Source organism: Benincasa hispida, chromosome 1 (assembly GCF_009727055.1).
Source record: "Benincasa hispida cultivar B227 chromosome 1, ASM972705v1, whole genome shotgun sequence".
NCBI lineage: Eukaryota > Viridiplantae > Streptophyta > Magnoliopsida > Cucurbitales > Cucurbitaceae > Benincasa > Benincasa hispida.
In genome coordinates, this window is record NC_052349.1 from 72,552,985 (window position 1) to 72,576,254 (window position 23,270).

Here is a 23,270-nt window from a genome sequence, read left to right on the forward strand (position 1 = left end):
ATGTCCATTATGGGCAAAAAAAAAAAAATTATGTGCTCAATATAGCTAATTGTAAGTTCACTCTAGCGTAAAAGAATTTTCAAATAGTGTTTATAGTAGACTACTCTTGAGAATGACAATTTATATCAATTTGGTATTTAGATTTCAAGATTTACATTTTTAATTTCAATATTTATCAAATATTAAATACCAACCTCAATATTTGGAGTTAATGCCTACTAATTAATTTAAAATAATTATGAAGTAAAAATTTAAAATTAATTTTAATATTGATAAAAAAAAAGTATGAAACTTAATTTTTAATAAAAAATTGAAATTAAAAATGTAAATCTTGAAATTTAGGGACCAAACTGAAACAAAACTCAAATTTCAAGAGTAAAATTATAATATTTTTTCATTAGATACTCAATTTTAGTCTTTAGCATTAATATCTAATATTTAATTCATATAATTATAAAGTGAAATTTTAAAATTAATTTTCATAGTATGAAAATATAGTGAAACTCAATTAACTATCATTATTCTAATTTATTTAAATTAATTAATAGGCATGGATACTAAAAACTGGAAATTGGTATTTAATAAAAAAAAATCGAGATATGTGATAAAATTAAAATCAAACGCAAATCATAAAAACTAAAAAAGAATATATTTTTTTTTCACCTTCCTCAAAAAAGTGAAAAGGAAAAAGGAAAAAAAAAAGAAAAAAAGAAAAGAAAAGAGAAAAAGAAAAAAACAGTGCGCCACAAAACCCCGAAGTATTAGAAGAGGGGTGAAGCAAGATTTTGTAACAGGCGAAGGCGCGAACAAGAGATTAAGAATTGAGATGGAGAAGGCTATGGCGACCCTCGGCAAAGGCACGCTCTGTTCAGCTTGGAACTACTCCGCCAACAGATTAGCCACCGGTTCTGCCGACGGAACTCTCCTCATCTTCGATTCTCCCGATCCTTCTTCCTCCTCCACCTCCTTAACTCGCACCTCAAACTTCAAGGTTTTTTTTTCTTTTTCTTTTTTTTTTTAATTATTTTTTACTTTCATTTCTCTGTTTTTCTATTTCAGTTGAACTTCATCATCTTAGGTCGAGTTAACGGTTGCTTACTCTTAGAGACAATCTTACTTTTCTAAGTGGTTACTAGTTTAAATTTCGTATTTGGGCGACATTGAAAATTTTTGGAGATACCTCCATCATGCTGTTAATTTCCTGCTTAGATTAGATTTAATGGAACCTTTATGAAAGCTGTGTGTTCGTAGGTCAAGAGAGAGAGAGAAAAAAATAAGAGTGGAGAGGGTGCAATGGAATTGTTGGGGGTGAAGGAGTGAAATTGAGTTAATGACGGCTGGAGGATAAAATTGTTGATATGAGACTTATTTTCATCATTGCAATGCTATTCTGGAAATTGGGTGTTATGACACTTTTTGCGAACCGGAATAACCAATTCAAGCTAGTAGATGCAAAATCCAGGGGAACATTCAAAGCCAACAATGAAGTTGTACTCATCCTTTTTGTTTCATTTTGGATGGCTTTTGTTTTATGTTTTTTTTTCTTGATAGGTGCAAGGGCTTTAAGCTTTTTGAAGGTGTAAAGGGCAATGGGCACTTTATAAGATTATATTTGGTATCGAAATTGAATAGACGCTGAAATTGTTTCCTATCCAAAAATAATAATAGATAATAATAAAAAACATTGACAGAAAGCTTGCAGTTGATGGATTCATTAATTTCAATAGGTCTGCTAACATTTCCCAAGCTGGTACTGTTAGAGTCATTTTGAGTTCTTGTTGGGGCCTCTCTTTCCCTCTCTCTCAGATTTTGGCCTGTTAAACTTTGATCCAGAAAAGCTGTTACACAGTGAAGGTTGCTCTCGCCTTAACCAGGTGAAACTTGAAAATGGTATTAATATCTGGCCTTTGGGGAGTTTGAGCTTGGTAAACCATAAAGTTATTGCCCTTTAGGTATTTGCCTTCCTTACCTTCTGTATGGTGATCTCAAAAAGTTTAGATTGCTCCATAATTTATTATTTTACACTAATAGATTCTCTTGTTTTCAAAGAAGCTATCTAGAAGTCATTTGTATGTAAAAAAGGGAAGAAGCAACAAGGGAAAAACTAGTTGCGTACACTAACACATTCTTGATATATAGCAACATGTCAAATTAAATGAATGGATATTTTTCATGTCTTTTAAGAAGACATGTTTACTGATATATTTTGGATTTTATTGTATTTTCTTAAATTAATAATTAATATGAACATCCATGAATTTATAACCTATCTCAACTATTTCTTTCTTTCTTTTGTTTTTTTCCCCTTGTGGGGTGTGATCCATCTTTGTAGGTACATGAGGCCGCAATTATTAAGATTGTTTGGGTTCCTCCGGAGTATGGTGATTCTGTTGCATGCATTTGTTCAGATGGAACTTCATCATTGTGGGAGGAGGTTGTTGAAGGTAACCGTTTGGTTTTTGAGGACCCTGGGTCCTAAAAAATTTATTGTTACATTAGTTATGTCTATTTCTTTCACCCTATCGTTCCCTTCACTTGGTCAATGTGTATGGTACATAAACCCTCATTTGACTAAAATTCTTAGTGTGCCCTAATCACTGTGTAAATCCATTACCTTTTGCTGCTTTGTAGATGCCCAGCCTCTACAGTGGAAGCTATGCAAACACTTTAAATGTAATTCATCTCAAATCCTAGACATCCAATTTGGAAATTCCTCCTCTGGTCTTAAAATGGTAAGTTATAGTATTTCTTCTGATTCGCTTTCTTGAAGTATATCCCAGAGTGCTGTTACGGACAGGTGAATGATGCCTGTGTTTTATACTACTTGACAATTCCCGTTGGTTTTTATTGCATACAATTACTTCGTTTTGATGACCTTGGAACATAACATACCATCATTTCTCCCTCCATGATTACAATGGTTTATTTGAATATGAATGTGATAATTGAATCAACAGTAATACACTAGCGATGGTTTAAATATCTTCTCATTGGTTCATTTTCGTTACATTTTGTTATGTTCATGAAAGCTTATTTCCTACTAAAAATACCCTTTACATTTTTTTTCTTCAGATTGCTGCATTTTCAGATGGTCATATAAAAGTTTACGAGCTTATGGATCCTTTGGATCTGAAGAGTTGGCAACTTCAGGTGATCAATCTTCTAATACTTTAACATCTTTTCTACTTTTATTTGGCTGCGGAAGTTATTATTGGAATAACTTATTCCTGTGTAATTGTCCTTCGAGGATGTCCAATAAATATGAAACTTATTCCTTGGTAATCTTACAATCTGAGGAAAGATATCTTGTAATTATTTTGGTCAGACTTCAATCAATAGAATTTCTTCTTTTATAATAAAGGAAACTGACCTTTTGGTTTCCTTTAATTAAAAAATATCTTTCTTTTTAACCTACTGATGAATCACATCACATCTATATTCCAATGTTCTAATGCCTCTCCCCTCTGGAAATTCCACAACTGTGTAACTGTATAATTAGACATGGATATTTGTGTAATTTTTTGGTCAATTGTCTATTATTCGCTGTGCTACTGTTCTCCCGTTTTGTTAGACACTCTGCAGTCAACAGTATTATGAACTATTATTGGGGCGTCACTTGACTTTTGATATGAAATACTTTTCATTTCATTGTTTTGAAGATTGTGTTTAGAAAATATGGACATCTGGAATATTTTGCAAAAACAAACTTCTTCTTGTTCCAGTTTCTTCATCTTCCCTCCCTTGTTTCTTTATCTCTCTTTATAAAAAGGAAAAAGGAGAAAAAAAAAAAGAAGTGTGGTGTGCACGCACACATAAACTCTTCTGAAAGGAAGTACTTAGTTGAGGTCCTTTACCTTCTCGATAGCCTGTTTATTGACATAATGTCTAAAAAAGAAACAGATCATGAATGGCTGCCTAGTTTTATGGTATTCATCTTAGAAGCCCGATGAGCAAACATCTGCTGGGTGCTGAATTTTAGGAATTTAAGTGCCTATTTGTTTCTTGCCTTTTGGTTAAATGAGGACGATGATGATTAATCCGCTTGAAATTTCCAAGTTAGCAATGACCTATTAAATATTTTGACTCCCATTTTTACTTTTGTTCAGGCTGAATTTCAGAATGTTATTGATTCCATTTCTACAGTTAGGAAAGCTTTTTGTTCATCTGCAAGTATATCTTGGAATCCACATCGAGGGGAACAGCAACCAAGCTTTGTTTTGGCTTTTAGTTCCAATACACCACAGCTTAACTCTGCCAAGGTATTCCTAATTTTTCATATCTTATCACTGCAATCAAAATTGTGATGCGGCCAAGTGCTCGCAGCTTGCTGGGAGTCTACCATGATTGCGTTAACTATAAAAATTGTATACCATAGTTAAATGGTACTTGTCCTACACAGGTTTGGGAATTTGATCAGGCGCATCAAAGATGGCTTCCTGTTGCAGAGTTGGCTTTGACTGCAGACAAAGGTGATGAGGTTTATGCTGTTGCATGGGCACAAAATATTGGAAGGTAATGAACTAAATTTCTAATGGAAATACATATGATATAACAGGTGTGTCTGTGGCATGTTATAACTTTTAAAAGTTTAAAACACATAGATTCAGCAAATATATCCTTTATAACTAGACATTTGCTCTTAACAAATCTGATTAATTATTTTGTCAAGTGCTAATTAATACCAAATTATTAGACAGAAAATTGCCTGGGGGATTTAAAAGCGTTCCTTTATTGGCATTATTAAGAAAACGAACTTCATTCAATATCACAATTGTTTTTTAAGAGAGCTTGAAAGGGAGACTCCAATATGTAATTCTTCCCAAATTTCTTTTTTAATTCTTTGATGATGTCCCTGAAGATTCTGTGATTTCTCTCCATTCGAAGCTCCTGGGAAATTCCTTTGATAGCATTTCTCCATGGACCTGTGGCTCAAAAGCCAAAGGTGCTTACCAAGGGAAATATCATGCTATATTGAACTCTTTCTATAAAAAGGCAAATATTTTGAACATAGGAGCAGTGGAGGAGTAGGTTATTTGACTTCCCTCATTTTTCCTTTTACGAAGACAACCCATACTTGGAAAGAGGTGATATTTGGGATGTTGTCTATGCTTATATGAGTAACATCAGTTCTCTTTAGCTCAACCAGTAGCGATTTCTAAAAGGAATATATGATCTTAAGAGTTACAAAGAGCCAAATACGTTTGAAAATGTACTGATTTATAATATGCATGATATTTCTTAAAAATAGGGAAAGTAGGCAGAATGGAGTAGCCAAATCTACAATTTCTTTATCATATAAAGGTCATGTCGGACCTGAGTTCAGATGTAGGTCTCAACATCCCAAGGTATTCCCATTACCCTTTCATTCGAGAAGAGTATCTGAACAGTCTGGAGGAAATTAATTTTAGGGGCCTTTCCATCCAGCCAACTCGTAGTCTAGAAACTGGTAGTCTGTCCTTGCTGGTTTGTATCATCATGCAGGCCTTTCATTTCTCTATACGTCACAAACTTCCTGGGGAATTTCTGATAACTGTTTGTAAGGATCACCACGACGAATCTTGATACAACACATTTTCTTTTACGTGTTACTTAAAATCCTCAAAACCCGTGGAATAAGCTTTAATAATAGTGTTAATAATCGTGTTGGTTATTTGACTACTGTTGTTATTTCATTTCGAACTCTACAATTTCTATGTCTCGTTGCATCTTGAGCAATAGTCTCTTTTCATTATATCAATGAAAAATTTCGTCTCCGTTTTTTATGAAAAAGTTTTAATAGTAGTGGTATTGTGTTGTTGAAGTACCTTTTAGGCCATATGAAGTAATAGCTGTTGCAACCCAGAAAGGAATTGCAATATGGCGCCTTGGATTAAGCCCGGACACGGATGGAAGGCTCTCAACAGAAAGAGTTGCTCTGCTTTCTGGGCATAATGGGGAGGTATCTCTTCAAAATTTCACTCTGTTCTCTTGTTCCTCTTTCTTTTCTTTTTTATTTCTTGAAAATCCGAAGACGGATGAATTCGAAACATCCATTTTGTTAAGAGAAACACCTGGTGGAGAAGTGTTCATTTAACTCCACGTCACCTGGAGCCTTCTAAAATAATTCAAAACACTCATAGTCATAGATAATTGATTGCAAGTGTTGCTAGGATTAAGTTCATATTATTTTGTGAACTGCTTGTTTAAGATTTTGTCTGTTTTGTTTATCCTTAGATGGGGGGAAAGAGGTGGTAGGTAATTGATGATCATGTTTTAACTTGACTGTCAGGTGTGGGAGATGGAGTGGGACATGGGTGGTATGACATTAGCATCAACAGGAAAGGACGGGATGGTACGGTTATGGCAATCCAACCTCAATGGTGTTTGGCACCAACATGCTACATTTGAGCCCACTTCTTAAACTTGAGAACGTTTTATTTCTTTATGATGTAACCACTTCCTGTATTCACTGTAAGGAAGAACTTCGAAATAATATTATGTCTTGCTGAGTGGGGTGCTAATGTCAGGAATACCTTATTGGAGACCCTTCGGGAAAATCAATTGTCGTTGATACTTTTATTTCTCCAAATTGCTTTTGCTGAGTGGAGACTTGTTGCGTGAGTATGAAGTTCACTCAGACAAGAAAGAATAAAACTTCACTTGAATTAGAGATTGAGAATTCGAAGGAAAATAATCAGAGTGTGAGTTTAAAACTAAGGACAATATAGTATTTCTATCCATTTTGATAACAATTCTTAAGAAACACTTAAAAGTAAATTTCTGAAATCTAACTTTGAAAGTGGTTTAATAATAGCTGACAGCCCAATGAAACTTCCACTTTAAATTCGTTGGCCTTTGCAGAATTTCACATCAATTTATTGAAATGATCTTATGATCCTGCTGGATAGCTGCTGGCCGCTCCGCCTTATTAAGAAGCTCCCAGTTTGTCTGGGGTTTTCCTATTTCCATCGGTGTTTCTTTCATTGAGAACCGTTTGGAAATTTTGTAGTTGTCTGAAGAGCATTGGCATTGGTACCTTTAAAACTTTTCTTCGTTATTTTACTCCACACCAGCTTCTTCTACTTCATTCGCAGATTGAAGTATGCCTCACACTCAGTGCTGCTTATTTGTCCCCGAAGCTTGTGAGTCTCTCAGATACTCTTTAGTTTTTAACCACTATTATGAATGCTATTTGAAAACTGTGAATAGAATTTTGGATAAACTATATATTGGTGATTAGTTTCCATTAGTCGTATTGTCGGTTTTATACCTTTGAGCAGCTTGTTTATGAAAATTTTGTTTTTGACAATTCTATGTTTTTACTTAATTAGCTTGGCGGCCGTATGAATCCGTAGTTCTAGCTTGAATTCGTTTTCGGTGCTATAATCTGTGGTTCTTTCCTGTCTTCTTTATATGAGCCATAATCTGAAATGTTTATTTATCAAAAAAAAAAAAAAAAAAAAAAGAGAGCTATAGTCTGCTTGGACCAGCATAGTTAAAATGTTTTTGTTTTTTTTTTCCCCTTTAATTTCCCCCCCTAGTATACTCTCTTTTTCTTTCATTCTTTCCATTTTGGTTAAAAGTTACCTTCTTTGGTTATATTGATGAAATTAATCTACAAACTTTGGCTTGTAACAATTTAGTCCCCGTGCTTTTAATTTTGTAACAATTTAGTTTTTGAATTTTAACATGTAACAATCTAATCTAGTCCTTACACTTTAAAATTTGTAATGATTTAGTCTCTATTATGAAAATTAATGTTAAGACTTAATAAGATTTTAATAAGATTTTTGCATAGGTGGATCATAAACTAATTTGGATTCCAATATGTTTATAAGCTACACAGTCTACCTCCTTAGATAAAAACTGACATTTAATTTGGATGAAAATTTTCATGATAATGATTAAATTGCTATAAATTTGAAAATATATAGACTAAATTATTGCATACTCAACTTTAGAGACTAAACTATTAAAAAATTGAACATATTGGGACTAAATCGTTACAAACTAAAGTTCAAAAACTAAATTGTTATTTTCATAAAAGTTTAGGGATTAAAAGTATTTTTTTAATCAACGTTTTTCTCATCCCAATGTGAGGGTAGCTCAAATTTTACTAGGTAACATACTTCTCCAGCTATAGTCCATCCAAGTGATTAAATCAGTTTCTTTTAGAACTCCTGGCTTCTTTATATTGTTTCTGCAGGGGGATATTGGTAGCCTCTCTCTATCGAGAAGGCATATTGAAATTTCTAGTCTGTGCTAACTGGAAGTGGTTTTTTGTTTATTTATTTTTTATCTTCAGCTTGGGTTGAGTTTTTCCTCAACCTCTTCATTTTTATATTTCCTTTTACTTATGCAGTAGTTTCTTATCCTGAAAAGAACAGCATCCTTATGAGTCACATTTTTTCAATGCACAATTTCTCGACTCTGTTTCGTTAGTTGAATTCTGTTCTTGATTGAAGTAGGCTCTTACCTTTCTTGATTAAAGAAGCTTAAGAAGTGGCCTTCATTTTTAAAAGGAACCAATAAATTTACTTCAGTAGCTTCTTGGCTTTTACCTTTTATCATTGCTTGATGATCTTGTGCTGCTCATCCTTAATCATGCCCTCCTCCTGACAATGAGAAATGTTGGTTAGTAATTCATTGACAATTGAAGCCCGTTTCCCTTTCTTTCTTTCTATTTTTTTCCTGATCAATTTGACTATCTGTTCAAGTTGTCAGGGTCTTCGAAGAGGTCACAATTTTCAAAAAGGGAATAAAATGCGTATGCCTTATAAGTTACTACTTAAAGAAATTTTTGGTGTCAGTGTCCAGATATTCTTCTTTTGTTATTGCTCCTTTGTTTTCCAAGTAGATTGGAGAAGATGATTTTGTAATCTTATATTATGTAAGATGTTCACCTTGAACTGATTCATCTAAGATTCTCATATTAGCCAAGTATAGCGAAGAACAATTGCATCAAAATGAATCTTTGTGGTTTAGTGAGTTTTTATAGTAGATATGCTCCTCGTGGTGTGAAAATGATCGTTGACATTCAGGGTTTTGTTCATTAACAAAACACGTCTCTCCTTTTCTTTTTTCGATCTCCTTAACATCATGATGATATTTGATATAATATTAATGTACATGTCATCTCACTCAAATCTACTAATATAAATAACAACTTAGATTATAGAACGTGCACGATAAACTACAAGGATATATTTTTCGATTACTATTATTGCTTTGAAGTTTCCTAATTTTAAACAGGTGCAGTTGCTTAGTCTAATGTTGATGCAATTAATTGGGATCAAAATTAATAAAAGAACCAAAAATGAACCTGCTAGTTATATTACTAATCCCCATGCTTTGCTAACATTTTAGAAAATGAATCTGGGTAGAGAGAACCTTGTTTTCTTCTGTCTTGGTGCATAATTGAAGCTACATTCTAGAGGATTTGTTATTAGCCAGGATGCAATTTTATTCTCATGCCTAAGTGGTTTAGTAGAAAAACCCTTGGGAATTAAATGGGAAATTTGGGTTGATCTGCTCTGAATCAAATGGAAAATCCCAATCCAGGATAGGGGAATTGGTAGCTGAAGTGTTGGCCGAGAAAATCTCATGAACATCAGGTTCTTGATGTTGCACATTATGAGTCCCTCCTACGTTGCTCCTTTGGCATGCGGATGGAGTGAAGTAGTTTGAGTCGGGTGTGGTTGGGGAGATAAATGACTGGGTAAAGCTTCCCAAGGAAGCAAGCGTGTCAATGGCTAAATTTGAAAAGCCACCATTTATAATATCCTTACATCCAACAGAAGTTGAGCTTGAGCCAAAGCAGAAAGTAGATGCCTTGTTTTCGAGCTTTTCGATGTTCTCAATGGTTTGATTACTGAATAGATTCTCTTGCAAAGGCTGCAGCTGATGATGGTCGTGGATGTGGCTGTGGTCCTGGTCATTTTCCTTCTTTTCTTGCTTATCTGGTGAATGACATGGTAGGGCTAAATAGTTCCCTTGGGAACAAGTGTGCTTTCCTCGGTATGTAATCTCAAACACAGAAGGGTCTTCATCTGATCTCTGCACTTGCTTTACTGCCCAACAATTCTGAGTATTGCGGAAAGTGCATCTATAGTAGCTTCTGCAAGTATGCAACAACCAGGTATTAGATTATTTGATGGAGAAATCTTATTATCTTTAATAAGATTATAACTATAGTTCAAGTCCTAAATCATGTTTTGATATGGAAAATTAGATTTATTTTCCCTTATTTGAAAGTAATTCTTGTACTTTATTTAGTTTAGTTTATGATGTTTTTCATTTTATTTTTTTTATATTAAATTAGCTTCTTGGCTTATTAAAGAAGTGGACGTTTACTTTGAATTTTGAGTTAGTTGACATTTCTGCCTCATTTATTTTTCTGTCAAACTCCTACTCAGTTCTCTTTCTATTTCTCTTTTGGGTTTCCTTCATATGGCCTATTGCATTCTTCCATTACAAAAACAATAAAACTTTAAGATCTCCCCTCCCGCTGGCATGTTTGTATTTATACACTGAAGGAATGATATTTATTAAAATCACTATGTGGATATTTGAATAGATTTTCAGTATAAGTCTTGCATGTCTCTCGAGGAAGAGGAAGAAATCATCTCACCTGGGATATGTTGCACCGAGGATGTCCTTTTGGCCATATTTTCTCCAGCTATAACCATCCTCATGGGGTCCTTCGAATCCGGTCTCAGAGTTCACTTTCACTTGTTCTGTCCATCTGGGCTGTGTCTTTCTGTAATCACAGATAAAGTTGTTTTAATTTTGTTTTTTAAAAAATTTAAATTTGTCTATCAATCAAATTCTTTTTTGTTTTAAGGTTGGCTTAGAAAAGTTGGAAAGAAAATTCTTCTATTCACCTCTTCTTTGATTCTTTTCTGGGGTCCTGAGGGTCCTTGAGACCTCTACCAGAGTCATCACTAGAATGGCTTCCATTGACAGAAATTGGAGAGCCTGGCAAACCAGGGGTTGCTTCAACCATCTGAGGCTGATTCATTGGTCCATTCCATTTCAGAATCAAAAGAGCCTTCTCATAGGACGACAAAATCCCTTGCACTAATAATCCTCTGCTTTCTTCTGCAGATGCTGAACTCAACTCTGCTCTCAGTTGCTTGGTAAGCTCCATCCCTTGAATTAGCTCACCAATGAGTGACTTTTGATCCCAGCTCCACCCACTTTCCATTTTCAATTCCTCTCAGTTTCATAAAACAAACTGAACTACTTTACTACTGTGCTAGTTGATGGTGGGAAGAACAAGAGTTGAGTACATTTATGTTTGGATTTGTAGGTTTGTCAAGAAGCCGAAGCTTCTATCTAGAAAGAAGAAGCAAAAGCAAGAGGAAATGGAAGACCCAAATGGTAAAGAATCAGAGACAACAAACATGGAAGTAGGCAGATGAGGTAATTTGGTTAACTGGGTATATATATATCTAAAACTGAAGTGGAAAAAAGGTAGAAAAAGAGAGAGATAGGAAGAGAGAATGAGGAGCTTTGGGTTTAAGAAGAACCAGAGATGGGTTTTTATAAAGAAAGGAAGACAAGTTTGTTTAATGATTTTAAAATCTGGTTGAAGAGTTAGAGAGTTGGGGGAAACTTTGACTGAAATCAAACAACCACCCCGAGTTGCTTTCTGGTCTTTGGTCATTGGTAGAGTGGAGACTGAGAGATTAGATTAGTGTGGAAGTCCAAGTTCAAAAGCTGACCAAGTCCACTTCCACTTGGATTTTAACTTCCAAAAGGGGTTCTCTTTCTCTCTCTAGATCCTACGGCTGTGATTTGACGAAGATGAAATTCCATGATTGAGATAGAGAGATAAGTAGAAAGTCAAAGTTCAAGCTTGGAGAGTAGACCAAGAATTTTCAAACCTTGCATCCGCGTTGTGGTATAATAGTAAACATGTGCTTTTGTAAGTTCTTTTATTATTATTATTATTATTTCTTTAAACAAAGAATTCTAAAGCTTATGATTGTGAATGGACAGCCCTTCTCATAACACCAGCTGGCTTGGATTTTTTGCATCACCAAATTCCAAGTGTTGAGACCATTTCTTCTCATACATTTACTAATTTTTCCAAATCCTACGTAAATTAGATCTTAGACCTTAGTCTTAAAGGAACTTTGTAGTCAAAATTAATGTTTTTCCTGTCTATTTATTTATCTTTATAATTTTGAATTTTGGTCATTCTCTTCACTATTCTATCTGATATGATGCCATAGTAGTATGATGATATGATGCAATTACAATTTGCTACACTTTTTAGGTTGTATTGTTTTAGTTAATTACATATTTGGTTCATGAGTAATCTTTTCTTACTTTCTAAACTTAAAATTTAACACTTTTCGCTTGTAAAAAAAAAAATCTAACTTTTATTTTCATGAATCGAACTCGAGTGTTGGCATTTTTATCATTCGTTTTTTTTTTAATATTAGGTCATATTATATTTAATAATTCTTTTGAACACATGTTATTGTTTTTTTCTTTCCATTTTTGCCTCCCTATCATTTCCAACCTTCAATTAATTATTTACCAACTCATATGTATTAAAAAAAATAGTCGCGTTTGTGTTTAATTAATTACTATGAGCAGTGTTTCCTCTTAATTAATTTAGATGCCGGTCTCATTTGATTATGTTTGTTGTTGTTTAACATTGTTTTATAATCGTAATTATTATGTGGAATCTACACTCCCTTTTTTACTAACTTTTCATCATTTTCCTTTTTCATTACGTTTTCCTATGAAAGTAAGTAACAACAATGGATTTTTTAGATTCCCTTTGCACTTAGGTCAAAATGTAAACCTATCACGTTTGTGGCAATTTTAATTATTGATTAGTAAGCATAGCCTCAAACCAATTTTAATTCTAACCCGACCAACCTGGACTACCCAACCCAAACCACAAGGGTTGGGTTGGGTTAGATTTTATTTTGGGTTGGGTTAAAAAATGTTAAATTCGGGTTGGGTCTAGGGTAGACCATGACCCGACCCGACCATAACCGGTGACCAAACCCGATCCAATCTGGTGACCCAATCTGGCCCAACTTAGTATATATATAAGTTTAAAAAAAATAGTCAAATTAAAAAAAAAAAAAAAACAGAACCGGTGACCCAATCCAGCTCAACCCGGAAATTTTGGGTTGGGTTAGGTTGGGTTGACCCTCCAAAAAAGAAATAATAGGGTTCATTATCAATTTTTGGGTTGGTCTACAAAAATCTTCCAACCCAGTCTAATCTGGACTATGTACACCTATTTTCTATTATACCATATAATTTAATTCTCCAAAAATAGGTGGTATTTTGATTAGAAAAAAAACCATGGGTGTAGCATGCACTCATCATCCGTTGTGCAACTTTTGTTGCACCCAATAATCCATTTTGTTAATTATTAACAAGTTATTTTTTGATGTGTGCATAAAAAAGGGTAGTATGAAACATAGGTGCAGCCAAGATTTGAAATATCGATGGAAAATATCGAGGTCTCAATTTTATGGAAATATCTATGAAAATTGATGAGAATTGTTATAATTAGTTTATGAAACTTTGATTGTGGTTTAATTAGACTATAATTAACAAATTTTAATTCACAATTTCTATAAAGTAAAATAACATTGTCTATTGTAAATATCTCTGTAAATGTTGATTGAGAGTAGAAATTTAAAAAAGAAATGGAAAATAATTACAAAATAATATAAAATTTAGGAATATTTTGAGATGAAATGATGTGAAAATTATGAAAGTTTTTTTATGGTTAAAGAAAGAAAACTCACATCAATTCATTTCGAAGGTGAAATAGTGTGAAAATTTAATGAAAAAAGTTTGAAAGAGGTTAAAAATATATATATGTTATTTTTTGTGGTTTTTACAAATTCAATTTCTTTATAAATGAAATTTTGGGTTGACAATAAAGCTAAAAATTGAGGAAAGTTGGAAATTAGAAAAAGTAGTCCATAAAAAGGTTTAATCCTTTGGCGAAATGACGTATTTTTTTTGAAATTTTCTTGAAATAATTTCGTTGAAATGGGGGAATCGGAATATTCTCTAAATTTTGAATGTCCTCGAATTTTTTTCAAAATGTTTCCAATCAAAATTTCTAGATATGGAATTTTTAAACCATGGATGTAGGCACCTAAGTATTATTATTTTGTTATCATTAATTAATTATGTAGCGGATGTGTCCATATTTTTCTAATTCATTTTACACCATCTTCTCTCCTACAAACTTCCCCAAGCTTTTATTATTATTTTTTCTCTCTATGTAGCGTTTGGCATTTGCTCCTCCTCTTTCATTCTAGAACGTTTAAGAAATGTTTTAAATCTTGTGATTTAAAATCTAAAAAATGATTTAAAATTAATTATTTTATTGAAACAAAAAAGTTTTGAAATGAATGTATTTAAAATTTTGCGTTTAGATGGTAACTAAAAAAGAAAAAATCAAGAATTTACTAATACAAATTTTTAACTATAATATATTAATTAAAAATTAAAATTTGACAAGATTAATTAAGTAATTTATTTTCAAATCATATGAAATTCCGTAAAATCCTAACATTTTAGTCCAGAAACTTTTTTTTTAAAGTAAAAACTGAATTTGATATCACTTTAAATTTTAAAATCATTCTATTTCATGTAGTACCAAAACGATGGAATTTATTAAAATCCATTACGAATTGAGATCCATCAAAACATGAGGTTCCAATCAGACCATAAATCTTTATTTAAGAGGGTTTGTTGAAGTTATTGCGACTAAAATACTCTCAAGATTTGACAATATTCTCCTTCACTAAACCAATTTCTGAAGAAAAAGAAAGGAAAAGAAAAGAATAGAATAGTGAAAGAGAATTAATAAACAAAATCTGAACAAAGATTTTTTTTTAAAAAAAAAAAAAGAAAAAAAACTAATAAACCCAAAAGTAATCAATAATACAACAATTGCTAATTTCTTCACCTATCTCAAAACTCACATATTGTTTACATGTTTGTTGTATATATGCATAGATACATGTCAAGTGTGGATATTCTTGACAATATATAGTGGATTTGTTTTTATTTTTGTTGAATTTTTTTTCATGGCTGTATAGATAATTTGATAAGTCAATGTTTTTTTTTTTCGTATTTTAGAATATGGTTAACCAACATGTTAATTAATCAATTATGATAAATTGGATCAAATATTTAAAAATAAAATGTGGAAAAGTGTGTACGTAATATGCATAAATGTGGGTAAGTATGTAACATGCTAATAAATACAAGCAAACAAAAATACAGGTAAATAAAAAGACAACCTCACAAACTAAATACTCATTAGTAATAATGAATTTCATGAAATATATATGCATAAATATATGTAAAATTATAATCATATTCAAGGAAAATGAGTGCGAGACCTAACTTTTGCCTTTAAAAATTTAAAATTATAATATGAGAAAACGTGGTAGATCCTAAACCCTTATTGAAAACAACATTTTCAAGAACGATGATTTTTCATGCTAAAATTAAAGTTGATTTTACACCTATCTCCGATAGCTTTGTAAACCGCAAAACTTTTCTATTGAAATTTAATACAATGAAAAAAATCCTCCAAATACCTATCCATGTATCAATTAGAAACCCCAATAAAACAGAAAATCTCCCAACCCCCTCACTACAAGAATGAAGCCATTTTCCGATGCGAAAAAGCATTGACAAAGATAAAAAATTTGTCGGAAGTATTTATGCCAAAAATATGAGTACCATTTGGTATTGACAAATATTTTATAACGCAAGGATAAGTCTATTTATGCAATAAAAAAACTGTATTAAATTTGTATTGTTTTTTTATTTAGAATATTATTAGATCAAATTGACAAATAAAATATCTCAAATAAATACCAAATTTCATTCAATACTGTCATATACGTCTAATAAATGTTTTATATGACACCTAATTAAAAAATAAAATTACATAACACCTAAGAAAAACTTGACATAGAAATAAAGTTACAAAAAAAAGTTAAAAGAAAATAAAAGTTGCTTGACGATATTAAGTGTTCACTCTTCATCTAGACAAAGAACATCCCACCGTACAGTTCACCCGCATTTAAGATAAAGATACAATATTTAAACTTACAACTTTCAAATAATATCTCACCCCACATTTAAGACAAAGATACAGCATCTAAACTTAGAGACTTCTAAGTCTCAAACAATGTTTTATACAAGTACTCCTTAAAATATTAGTTACCTTAGTTGCTATCATAATTGCACGATAGCAATAAATCTCAAACAATGTTGTATGTACACACTCCCTAAAATATTAATTATCTCAATTGTTACCATAACTACAAGATAGCAATAAATCTCAAACAATTTCGTATATATACTCTCTAAAATATAAACGATCTCAATTGTTACTATAACTACAACACATAGTAATAAATCCTCGTTATGGGATATTTTTTTTTCATAATGTTAGAAAATCATGATAGGATGATTTTTGGAACAAAAACATCCACTTTTGAAAGTTAACACCTACTTTTTCCTCTCATCTACCTCATAGAGATTTGTTTTTATTACCATCGAAGAAAATATGATGATACAGTATGAACATTAACACACTGCCACTCCCCATTTCAATGTGACAGTGACAAAAATCAAATTGTACATATCTTTAACTTAATATTGATAATTGATATAATTTAAATATAAATATTGTTACGAAATCGACAATTAAAGAATACAAAAAGAAACGTAGAGATAAAGAAAATCGATACACAAATATACGTGGTTCAACGATATGTTAGTTCTGTCCGAGGGAGAACAGTATTATACAGCGCACTACTCTAAACCCTAAGATCATAATCATAAATAACTATAAATAAAAAAATATGCTAAATACGAATTTATTAGCGATGCCCGTACTTAGTTATTTGAAGCGCCAACAAACAAATTCAAGGTATTCTAATAAATATTTAAAAGATTTTGTTTATCCTGATTAGAACACGAAATGTTAGGGATTTTATACGGTTACATTGTTTTTTAAAATGAAAATTTGTCAAACAAATTTTAATTTGAGAGGATTCGGCAAATATCAAAGTATAATAATTGAAACACAATAATTTCACATACCCCCTACTCAAACGAAATGTTCTTCCATCAACCTTATGGCCTCCTTAGGCCCACTTGTAAAATGTAACGGGCCGTGTAAAATGGACGGCCCATTAACAATTAAAAAGAATGAGATTTTTACGTAAAAAGAGACCATATTTTTCAAAAATGTCCTTTTAAGTCTTATTTTTTTTTAAGAAAGGCTTTTAGTATTATTTTTTTTTGGATAAATTTAACCTTTTTTATTATTTTTATTTTTAATTTTTATATATATTTCTCTATTTATGAAGCTTCTTAACGATAGAGAAGAAAAATGTATTTAATATGATTTTTTTAACATTTTCAAATGAAGGGAGAAAATTTGAGATTTTTTCTTTTATTTAATTTAATTGGAGAGAGAAAATGCATTTAATGAAATTTTATTTTCTGTTTTCATTGGTTTCACGTATTTTTTTTTTTTCCCGGATTCATGATTATTTAAAATATACTTAGAACATTTTGTTAGGTATTTAAAAATATTCTAAAGAATATATGAAATATACTGTAGTATATAAATTAGAGATTGATTCAATTCTTCACATAATCATCATTTTGTTTTTCACGTTGATTTTTGATATAAATATGTTTTGATATGTATGTCAATATATTTCGCCCTGATATGTATGTCTGTATACCTTCGAACGTTATTTTAGATGTCTACAAATATTCAAACCAATATATAAAATAACTAGTAAAATGGGTTTAAAACATTTTTAAATATACTAGTAAAGTAATATATATATATATATATATATATATATATATATATATATATATATATACCATAGTTTAGATACAAGTTATTTTTAAATATACGTTAACATTTTACTTAGATGTTTGTAAATATTATAAACAATATACAAAATACACTAGTAAGATTGGAAATGAATATATATAATCATAGTATATATAAAAAAACCACTTTATATATTGAAAAAGAAATATATATATATATATATATATATATGTATATCACAGTATATATGAAAAAAAACCATTCTATATATCGAAAACTAAAAGTATCATACTACAATTATATATATATATATATATATAAAACCCTCATATGACAGTATATATCTAGTATATATACAAAAAACCACCCTATATATCATCATCGACCGTCATCATGTAGAACACCACGCAGACGGTTCATCCCGCATTGGATATGTCCACCCCATGCCGGAGAAATAACCCTTTGGATCTGCTCGCCCCATGCTGGAAAAATAATCACATGTCGGATCTCCTAGTCTGAGTCGAAAAAGATGCCTCACGTCATATCTTCTCGCCATACGCCGAAAGATGCACCGGATCTGCTCGCCCTGCATCGAAAGATTCGCTCCATGCACTGAATTTGAGGAAGAAGGTGATGGCAGCTAGTTAGTAGCCTAAACAGAGGGAGACAACGGCTGGATCGGGAGGCGTGTTGTCGACGGTGGCAAGGTGAACAGAAGGAGAGAGGTAGCGACGGAAAGATGAGAGAGAGACCATAGATGACGGAAAGACGGTCGGTGGTGTGTGGAAGTCGACAATCGAATCCAATAGGTGAATGGTGGCGGCGGCGGTTAGCCGAATGGTGGCAACAAACGGTGAACTGGTGAACCACGACGCTGGCATCGGCCAAATCTGACGGGCAAATTGTGACAGTGGAGGGGTGTGAAATCGCTAGAAGGAGAAAAGAGAGGGAGGGGGAAGAAAGAGGAAGTGACAGAGTCAATGATTTTTCTTTTTTGAAAAAAACATTGATGAGCATGAAGGCTACCATGGAGGAGAGAGAATCACAACTATATATATATACACACCAAGGCCTAAATTGTAAACATGAGTGGAAAAACAAAATCCAATAATTCTTTTTATATATAAAAAATGAAATATTCAAGACATAAATGTAATATAATCCTATTTTAAGGTATTTTATGTCAAAACCCCTTAAAAAAATTATGTTCCATAAGAAAAGCCCATAAATCAAGTGGCCTTCTACAAACAAATTAGACCAGTATTTTCTTGAACATCTGCAATGAGACATAAACTTTAGCTGCAGAAAAGGACGAAAATGTCCCTTGAGGAACAAATATTGAACATGGGCTGCCTTCTTTGTGTTGATGGATTATTTTTTTTAATTACACTATGTTTTATGATATTATTTTTGGGTATATATCTTTTATTTTATTTTTGTTATGATCAATATATAACTTTTGAGTAAAAATTATTAGATTTTATAGGTGGATGCGGTCAATAGGTCACGTGGTTAAAATTTTAAATGAAGATCACGGTATTTAATTTAATTTAATTTTTTTAAATATCATTATATAGGAAAAATATCAAAAAGAAGTTTAACACTCGTTTGTTTGAGAATATGATCAATTTTGACATCTTAATTGTTTTCATTAAAAAAAAAGATAGAACCAGTGTAAATTCTAAAATTAATAAGATGAAATCAAAAGATTCAAAATGATCATTAAATTTAAAAGTTAAACCTAATGTTATATCCTCTTAATAAATATGAAAAGATTCGTATTGAGACTTACAAACCGAAAACATTATGATATTGAAACATTAGCTTCAATGTTGTAGGAAAAATATAGGGAAAATAATATATTTTCTATATTTATTTTCTTTTTGTGAAATACAGATTGATGAGAAATATGGAATGTAATTATTTTTGTCAAGGACGCCTGGTTTAATTTGGATGGTCTCTAACTCTCTCGAACGAAATTAAAACTCTAAAATCTTAAAAAAAAAATATATATATATATATATATANAATAAATTAAATTTCAAAAGTTACATTGAAAATATTTGAAACCATAACCTACACTATCAACAAGTGCCCACATTATATATATATATTATCAAACAAATATTTTCTTTATTTTGGGAGTATGATTTTTTTTTTGAAGGCAATATTTTGTTCTCTTTATTTATAATATTTGCATTTGAAGAATTTGGAAGAATAAATAGAAGTGGAAACTTTAAAATCTTACTCTCAAGTCTTTCAAAAAGTAAACCATGTTAGTTTAAATACTATTTTACTTTTTTTTTTTAAATTTATTTTAGTCTATATACTTTTAAAACATTCAGGTTAGTCCTTATAGTTTTAATTTTTATTCATTTTGCTCTCTATATTTTCAAAATGTCTATGCTGGTCCCTTAAAAATGAATGGACCAAAATGGTCACCCTTTAAAAATTCAAAGATTGAAATGAATTAAAATTGGAAGAACAAAGATCAAAATTGAGAATTTTGACTGTACAAAAACTAAAATAAACTAAAATTGAAAATATTAAGACAAAAATAAATGTTTTGAAAGTATGATTATCAAAATGAATCAAAACTGAAGATATAATGACGAGATTTGTATTTAACCTTCGAATTCATTTCATAACTAATAATAAATTTTTGGCATTTTTCGTAAAAAATAAAAATAAAAAATATTATATTTTTTAAATTATTTTTGAGTAATTATTATTTTAAACTTATTTTCTTATCGATATGCATTTTAGTAATTGAATTAGAGGTCTGCAATTGAAATGTCTCCACCTCTATTAACTGAAAAAAAAAAATTGTGGTTCCATTGCACTCAACAAAATTACTTTTATTTCGACTACATGGATTTTAATAAAAACTAACCTTTTTTTTCCCATTACTTGTTAGAGCTTTTTTCTTCTTCTTTTTTTTTTTAAAAAAAATAGATTTCAATAAGATCTTAATACAAGAATTTAGCTAGTCATGATTACCAATTATTAATTGAAAAGAGGAAATTATGTAAGCACTATATTATTTCTATTTTCATTTTTATATATAATTCTTCATGAAAGACAGAGAGCCTATTTTAGTTTTTATACTTCTATTTTTCATTCTATACTTTCAAATTATTTATTTTGATCTCTTATTTTAAAAATATCTATTTTATTCTTTATGCTTTAAAAAAAATAATTCTTATAAATAAAAAAATTAAAAAATTATTTACACTTTTAAGAAATAGTTTCAAAATTGTGTACTTTTGAAACTTTTTATTATAAAAAATAAATATTTTTAAATATTCTTTTATATTTAAAAAGGTCTCTTATTATGCCAACATTATAAAATTTTAAAAGTACAAAGATGAAAAAAGTAAATAAAAGATGAAAATATATAGTTAAAATAGAATTTAAAGTTACAAAAATTTATGTCACAGGCCCCACATATTCTTGAAATACTACATTAATACATATTTTTATTTCAACACAATTTTAAATGATATATTATTTTATTTCGTGAACCTCACACTATTCTTAAATGTTTCTTTTATAACTAACAATAAACGATGATATAATATATGTTTTTTTTTTCATACTATGATAGTACTAAAAACGTTTTTGGATCATTGTTCCTCATGCAAGGGAATTTTTTTGAACAAACACCTAGCAACACCCTAAATGGTGAACTGAATTTTGGCAATAGAATAAATAATTATTGAACCAAATCTCTTCATATTATAGGAATTTTTAGATATAATGCAATTGGGAAAAGGGTAGATAAAAGGGAAAGAGATAAGGTATATATAACTAATAAAATGTGGAATGTCAAATAGGGAAAATGCCATTTTGTATTGACTTTCTTTCCATCCTTATTAAGAATAAGGTATTAAATTCCTAAGAATAAAAGGTTAATATGCTCTATTCCCTTATTTAATTGCCTCATGGAGTTTCCTAAGAGGCATTTTTTTGAATGATAATGGAAGAAAAGTAATCTAATGCTTTCAATTTTATCATATGTTATTTATAAAAATATTATTCTCTCTTTTTCGATATAATTTTGTTTGAGCTAAGTCACTTTTAGTAAATTCTCTACCAATGCAATCCACATGTGACAAAATATATATATATATATATATATATATATATAAATAAAAGTGGTTCCATTTAGATTTGATTCATATTTTCAATCCATTTGAAATATGTTTTTGAATAATTGAGTATCTTTTAGATAAATTATTTTAATTATTTAGTTGTATAAAATTGAGATATATAAAAGATCTTACATTTTGTTAAAGACTCAACCTTTGTTTAGAGATGGTTAAAAAAATGAAGATATTTACTATCTTTATGTAATTCTCAAAATTTCGGATTACCATTTATATATGGATTATATTATTTATTTAAATTAAAAATGTTGAAAATTAGCAACTATGCTAGAGTATATTGTAGGGATGTATTGTTGCCCTAAGAGCTAATTTTTAGCCTTCAACAATTGGTTGTCTTGATTAATTAAGTCTAATTGTATTAGGGTATGTTTGGAAGTGATTTTGAAATAGTCAAAATCATTTTTCACATTTTCAAAATTACTCCAAATTATGTTTTAATAATTATTTTGATGATATAAAAAGTGTATTAAAAAGTGTAAAATGAAATAATAAATTAATTTTGAGTGATTAAAGACGAGTTTCAAGTAATTTTGAATATGAAAAAATGGAACAATTTTAAAATCACTCTCGAACGTGAAATTAAAAAAATCGATAAAATTGATTGATCAAGATAAAATATCGTTATCAAACAAATCTTACCAAAAACAAAAAAATAGGATTAGTGAATTTCACTCTTGTCCATAGTTCAAAAAAAAAAAAACAAAAAAACAAAAACAAAAGATTCCAAACTTTAATTTGGTATCATAAAAACTTCTTTTTGAACCCTATAAAAGAGGGTATAACTTAAACCAATAATCTCATTCAAGAAGGATGAAGTAAATAAAAAGCAATGAGGCTCCTCAAAAAAGATATACTCTTTGCTTTCTCTCCCTCAAGGGCTTCGCCAATGGCGATTGACATGATTTCAACGCTTTGTTCGAAGCCCTGGGGAGGGGACGCTAAAGGTATGTCTTCTCCAATAAGTAATGAATAGAAATGCCACTTCAATAGATTTCAAATTTTATTATTTTTTAATTATCATTTCAATATTTTTTTATCTTATTAAAATATTTTTCTTTTAACCTAATTTTGATGTCTTATTTTATGGCAATATATTATGTCAAAATTTGCGTAACTTATTAACTTTCGACGTTTATGTTTTGTATTGATTCTAAACTTTATAGTAAAAGACTATTTTACTCCCTGTCAACCGTATATGTTACATGTTATTGAACCCTAATTGAATATATATAATTTGAGAGGTA

The 23,270-nt window shown here is 30.5% G+C and overlaps 2 protein-coding genes across 2 annotated transcripts; one reads left to right on the forward strand and one right to left on the reverse strand.

Annotated features, from left to right (window-relative positions):
• The first annotated feature begins 759 nt into the window (after positions 1 to 759).
• On the forward strand, positions 760 to 6,568 carry LOC120085694 (protein SEH1). Its single transcript, XM_039041840.1, has 8 exons — positions 760 to 991; positions 2,333 to 2,444; positions 2,632 to 2,732; positions 3,073 to 3,150; positions 4,107 to 4,259; positions 4,400 to 4,512; positions 5,812 to 5,938; positions 6,269 to 6,568. The coding sequence occupies exons 1-8, from the start codon at positions 827 to 829 to the stop codon at positions 6,398 to 6,400; spliced, it is 981 nt and encodes a 326-aa protein (XP_038897768.1). The 5' UTR covers positions 760 to 826; the 3' UTR covers positions 6,401 to 6,568.
• A 2,605-nt stretch (positions 6,569 to 9,173) lies between these two features.
• On the reverse strand, positions 9,174 to 11,622 carry LOC120085685 (probable WRKY transcription factor 41). Its single transcript, XM_039041829.1, has 3 exons — positions 10,863 to 11,622; positions 10,610 to 10,738; positions 9,174 to 10,096 (listed from the first exon to the last, which is right to left on the reverse strand). The coding sequence occupies exons 1-3, from the start codon at positions 11,183 to 11,185 to the stop codon at positions 9,463 to 9,465; spliced, it is 1,086 nt and encodes a 361-aa protein (XP_038897757.1). The 5' UTR covers positions 11,186 to 11,622; the 3' UTR covers positions 9,174 to 9,462.
• Positions 11,623 to 23,270: the final 11,648 nt, after the last annotated feature.